The sequence below is a fragment of the Psittacula echo genome (genome assembly GCF_963264785.1).
Source record: "Psittacula echo genome assembly, chromosome: 5".
In the NCBI taxonomy this organism is placed as follows: Eukaryota; Metazoa; Chordata; class Aves; order Psittaciformes; family Psittacidae; genus Psittacula; species Psittacula echo.
The window spans coordinates 77,707,234-77,713,233 of NC_137739.1; the positions used below are offsets into that span (position 1 = coordinate 77,707,234).

The window sequence follows — 6,000 nt, forward strand, 5'->3', positions numbered from 1 at the left end:
CAGTCCTGACCAGGGATGAGCTATTCAGCTGTGGAAATGCTCCACTGCCCTAATAAAGCTTCAGAAACCACTTTTTTGAAGGGGATGGCAGTGTCCTTTCCAGGGCAGCCCCAGCCTGGCGCTCCAGCCTGCTGTGGCTCCAAAAGGGCTGGAATGGAAATACCATGTGTGGAGCATGGCTATGGGAAACATGAGCAGGGATGATCCTACCGCTGGGGCTCTCCCCCCCACCCTTTCCCATCTGTGTCTTCCTAGAAAGCCTCCTGCCTCACCACTATGAGCAAAGGAGCTACAGCATCCTCCACAGCTGCGCTGGGGAATGTCAGCAATTCCAGCCGTGGGGGACAGGAACCCAGGGGCAGCTGGGGAAGCTATTTGACATGGGTCAGTGGCGAGACAAAGCTGGCTGCTATGATTCCTTTTGGCTAAATAAATCTTGGAGAGAATTTTTGCACTGAACAAGAGACTTCATTTAAAGAACCCACCGAGGTTGCCCTTGCTGGCAAAGCTGTTGCTACGAATCCAGCATGAGGAGCAGTCAGAGAGAATTCTAATGCTGGGGGGGAGCAGCGTTAGAAGCAAAGTAAGGTCAGGTCTGAAGTTTGTTCTTGGGGTTGAAGCAGCCCAAAAAAAGAACATCATGCTCCCGGGCAGACAGGGGATGAGAGTGGACCTGGGGGCTCAGCCATGGGCCCCCATGCAGCAGAGCACCTCATACTGCAGCTCACGTGGTGTAAATCAGCTCTGTGGTTCAAAACACATGCTCCCCAAGTAATTAAACAGCTAGAAATAAGTTCAGCAAAGAAACTCGTCAAGGATGCCTTCATCTGAATACTAATTGCTGCCATTCACTTCCAAACACTGGTGTACTTCAAAAGGATGTTTTACAGAGACAAGAGAATTTGTCCGATTAAAAAAACTTGACATTTAGACTAAATGAGCATGAATAAAAGATGAGGGTGTTCGAATAACAGGTCCCCTCCACTGGGATCTCCTCAGGAACAGTGACAACAACCACAGGGATAGACACAGCTGGTCCTCAGATGAGTGCTGGAGCTGGGTTTGAATGGGACCTCATGGCAGTGAGAAAATGAAGTAAGAATCACTTTGCATCACTTGTGCAAACACACTGCATGAGTACAACCACCCATGCAGCTGCAGAGAGCACTACTGACATGTAACCTGCTCTGCTTAACAAGCCCCTTAACTCATGTTTGCCAAGAAGCACTAAAGAAGGGGAGGAAGGCAGGAGGGGGGCTGAGCCCTCACTGCCACAGCTGCACGCAGAACAGATGGCTCCGGCACCAAAGCCATGGAGCAATTTTACCATGACCACAATGTCCAAAGGAGCCTGTGGAAGATTAGGCTGTGGGGCAGGAGGTGGCCAACCTCCAGGCCCCCCCTGCCCATGCCAGCGCCTTGGTCAGCTACATAGCAGGATTTAAAATGCAAATCAGCAGAAGAGAGACCCAACAGCAGGCACCTGAACAGGCTCAGAGGGTCCCACAGCATCTTCTGAGCAGCAGCACCCAACTCTGGAGATGCAGCCCAAGATAGCAGAGGGGGGTATTTTCCTTTAGGAAAGTTTCTGGCCTAACCCAACACCAGATGACCAGGTTAGGTGTCTGTGGTACACATCTGAGGTCAGATGCTGCATGTGTGTACACAGAGTGCTTAGAAAAATACAACTGTTTAAATCAGAGCAGTGCTCAAGTACAAGCCAGGCAAGGCAGCCTGCCTGACAGCAAAGCCACAAACACTACAGTGTCTCCTATTTTAAAGAAAGCCTCATATGCTTGATGCCAGCACACCTCCAGCACCCATGTGCTGGCACAGATAGTCACACTCCTGCCTGGAGAGCCCGTGCTGGGGGGGTATGGGCACCCTGCAAGTGCAAGGGGCACTTCCAGGGATGTGACAGCCCACATGGGCAGGCACAACTTACAGCAACAACCTTTGGGTTTTGCTTAGAGAATATTCCCAGCACAGGGCAGGTGTAACAGCCCTGGGGAGGAGAGCACCAACTGCAGCAGCACTGCACAAAGCACCATCCACTTATGGAAAACAGCCTCAGACACTCAAGCCAACCAAAAAACTTGATAAACACAGGACAGAAAGCACATACCAGCAAAACACTGTTGCAGTGTTTGAAGTTTAATAGTATTTTCAATATGCTGGACTAGATTTGGACAAGATTCCAACTTGTGCATCTGTTCACAGGGGCCTTGAACAGCAGGGCTGATCCAATCCAGCCCGAACACAACAGAGCTTGGGAGGCAATCACATGGAACATGTTTGTGCGAACTCAGAGTCATGGATCAGGGACAGGATGCAGATCCTGGCAAACCCCACAGTGAGACCAGGGTTCTGCACAGTGCTGCAGGCACATTAAGTCTACAGAGAGGAGAACTTTCCCCAAGAACAAGTAAATTAGAGGCAAACAAGACTAATACACCAACACAGGCATAGTGAGCCCAGCCCGGCTTCCCCACAGTAATCAGAGACCAACCAAGCTGTCAGCTACTGAGCAACTCCAGCATCTCTGAGAATCTCAACACCAGCTTTAAAGCAAGTTTCCTATGAAGCTGTAATTTATTAGCACTAAAAAGAGAGTGTGCATGTGCCAAGCTACCTGCTGCTTCTCACTATTTGTCCCTGGAATGCAAAGCAGCAGTCTGTCACCCCATACTCTGGGGCAAAACAGCACTGGTGTCTTCTTCAAGCTCCCTCTCCTTGATCTTCAAGCAAAGTCCTTTTCCCAAAGCCCTGTTCGTGCTTGCAAACCCCTTCTAGCAGCAGCAACCGCAGGGTTGGAGAGGGAAATGTCAGGTGGGAAAGACACAGGCACAGGGCAAACTCGAAACCAAGTCACCTGTCTGGCATGCAAAAAGATGCTTCATGTAAGGGGAGCAGCACCACAGCTGGCTCAGGGGAGCAGATTTGCAAGAGGTCACCAGCCAAAGCATTGAAAGGAACTTACAAGCAAAGCAAAAACCCCATGCCACAGTGTCCTTGCTGCAGGCTTGTTAATGCAACAGCACCAGGGCAGGGTGAAAGCTGAACTCCTTGTCCCTGCTTGAGGACAGTCCTTGTGCAGGGTCTGGAAGTGCCCGACTCGCCCGGTCCTCACACATCACATAACCACAGTCATCCTGCAGCCCATGAGCACTGTCCCCAAGACACCACTGTGCATTAGCTGCTAATTAATGGGCAAAACCTCTCAGAGGCCAGATGAGAAGGACATGCCTGTGCATATCCTCTCGGTCCTGCAGGCAAGTGTGAGGGGCCAGAGGAAACAGCCTCCCCAAAGAATCTTAGGAATTGCTGTGCCTGCATCGCCTCCACATGCAATTGCACTGGGAAAGCGGTCCTGGGATGGTTTGGCTTTGCTGCGAGTCAGGGCAGGATCTGCACACCCCCGCCAGAGCTCAGAGATAACGCATACCCATTAATCCCCACAGCATCACACCGAGTGTGCTGGGGATGCAGCGTGTTCAGCCCCTTGCTGGGATGCTGGCTCAGCTCCCGGTCCAACCGAGCAGCCCCACCACGGAGCATTCATCCCCAGAGCAGAGCCCCCGGCACAAAAGCAAGCACGTGGCCCCACCGAGTTGCCCCTCAGCGGACAAAACCATCCCTCTGCCGCCCCCCTTCCCAGTGCCCTCCCATAAAACCCAGGCTCTGGAAGTGAAGGCAAACAAAGGCTGCTCCCACCACACAGAGGGACCATCTGCGGCAAGGAGCTGGCAGGGCAGGTGCACGGAGCCTGCACTCAGGGAGCAACATGTTTGCTGCTATTCTCCCGATGAGCTCCCTAGGAAACCCAGAGGATTCGATAGCTATTAAATCAGGCTTGCGCTTAGATATGGGCCATTGCTGCTGCTAACGAGCACAAATGCCAAGGAGATGGGACAGAAGCACAGGAGATGGATTCTTCTGACATGATTCAAGTCACAGATTGTAAAGGAGAATCATTCCCCCAAGACAAAGAGGAGGAATGAAATAAAAATGCTCCTCAGGATGTCTTGTGCCATGGGACAGGTCACAGGGATGGAGCTCCTGGCTGGGACTGGGCAAGCATGACCCAGCACTTGGGATGCTTTAGCAGGAGCTTTTTGGTGCCACTGGGCTGAGCATTTACATCATTTAACTTCGCTTTCCTCCCACTCTGAGCAGGCCACAGGGATGGGCACTGTTGTTTTAGCCCTGACCAGATGTGACAACCACATCTCTTCCTTACTGCTCTTCCTTCCCCTCTACCCCACTATGCTGCAAGCAGCAAAGCCAGAGAACAGCATCTGAGCAGTGGAAGCTCAGGATGCTGCTTGCACAGAAAGTCTCCAGTGCACGAGCAAGTGCCACACTGCAACTCTAAAGGTCAGAAACCTCTGTCTGGATCCATCCATGCTCCAGCACTGCTCACTCTCAGCAGAAGAGCTAATGCCCAAGGGCAGGCAAGGAAGAGGAGGCTTTGTTCATTAAAGGAGTTGTTCTGTGAAAGCTGCAGCTTAATAGGAAACTGGAGTTGGGATGACTGCTTAGCTCATGTCTATCGAGAGCCCTAGCTGCCTGCTCTGCATTTTCTGATATTAGTAAGCAGTGATGGGATTTCAGGGTGATTTTGAGGGAAGCATCCAACACTCTCTGAGCACAGCGTGCCAGGAAAGAGATAATGCACGAACACAAGGACATCCACGCTGAACATGGAGGTCCCCCCAAGGGCAAGCAGCTTCCCCTCAACAACCTGGCATTTAACTCTATAAAGGTACAACCACAACTGAAAAAGTCACTTTGGAAAGCATGGTGTGCTCACTGGCCACAGCTCCCCTCTGCAGGCTGGTGGGATGCTGCAGCCCTGCAGAAGGAGCCATTGGTCCCCAAAACTCAGCACCAGGTAACATGGACAGAGGTGGTTCAGCCAGAGACTGCCTGTGCTGGACAATAGTCTCTTCTTCAGAGAAACATGCATGACTGCATGTGGCTCCACCAGTTTAACTACAGCTTAAGTCAAGGTAAATCACAGGCTCAAGCCCTGGCTGTACCTCCCCAGCCCTGCAGTCTGTGCAAGCACCTGGTGAGCTGGTTTGGGGAGATGACCTAGGCCAGAAGCAGCACTAACCAGTGCTGGGGGCACATACGCAGTGTTAACAAGCATGTGCTGGGCCGAGCACCAGCACGAGAGCAGCAGGGACCCAGCACTCTGTTTAGCCTCGGACACTGCAACAACACGCCGTGCATAAGCACAATGCCGGCACACAAGGCTAAACATACAGTGGTTGTTTCTGAGAATGTAGACTACCTCCAGTCAGGGAAGACACATCAGTGAGCAGTTTCCTTCCCTGTTGTCACTAATCCCCCTCTCAGAAGCTGCCCTGTGCCCACCCTGCTGAACAGACCAACAGACACTGCCAGTCCTGCAGCCCCAGAGCCTCAAGGGTGCTGGACATTCACAGGTTACAGACGTTCAGCCTCTTTCCATCACCCTCCCATGCACACAGGAGCAGCTGCCTGCCACTGCCTTGCTCTCCGGCCCCCCATTTTCTGCCACCATCACCCCAGACTTACCCTGCCTAGGAGGCTGTCTTGCAGGAGGGTCTGCTGCAGCGCCGGGGCTACCTCCTCCAGGTGCAGCACATGGCAGAGGTCAGTGAGCTCCTCCTGCCCCAGGGACCCCGTGCCTGTGCTGTCAAAGCTGTCAAAGAGCTCCTTGAGGCGAGCTTCATACTGGTCCTGCTCAGCTTCATCCATCCCATAGCCTGCCACACTCACCTGCAGGGAGAGATGGGGCCAGTTAACATCAATCACGGTGCCCAGTCTAAAATCCCCAAGGGCTGGTACAGGAGCAGCCCATGAGGCTGCTTGTTCGCAGAGAGTGAACCTAGTGCTCTACCACTCCTTCAACCTCTTCCATCCCACCAGGTGAAGGCAGGAGTTGCACAGCAGGGAGACCAAGAGGATAAGCCTGCAGAGCTACCCCACACTGTCTCCATTAGTGTCTCA

The 6,000-nt window shown here is 52.5% G+C and overlaps 1 protein-coding gene across 1 annotated transcript in view; it reads right to left on the reverse strand.

Annotated features, from left to right (window-relative positions):
* Positions 1–5,763, reverse strand: part of NIN (ninein) — a gene marked incomplete at its 3' end in the record, with an annotated part of 60,583 nt that extends 54,820 nt beyond the window's left edge. Inside the window, exon 1 of the mRNA XM_080618258.1 lies at positions 5,566–5,763. Coding sequence (XP_080474384.1) covers positions 5,566–5,748 — 183 coding nt within the window. The 5' untranslated portion in view covers positions 5,749–5,763. The remainder of the gene's footprint in view (positions 1–5,565) is intronic.
* Positions 5,764–6,000: the final 237 nt, after the last annotated feature.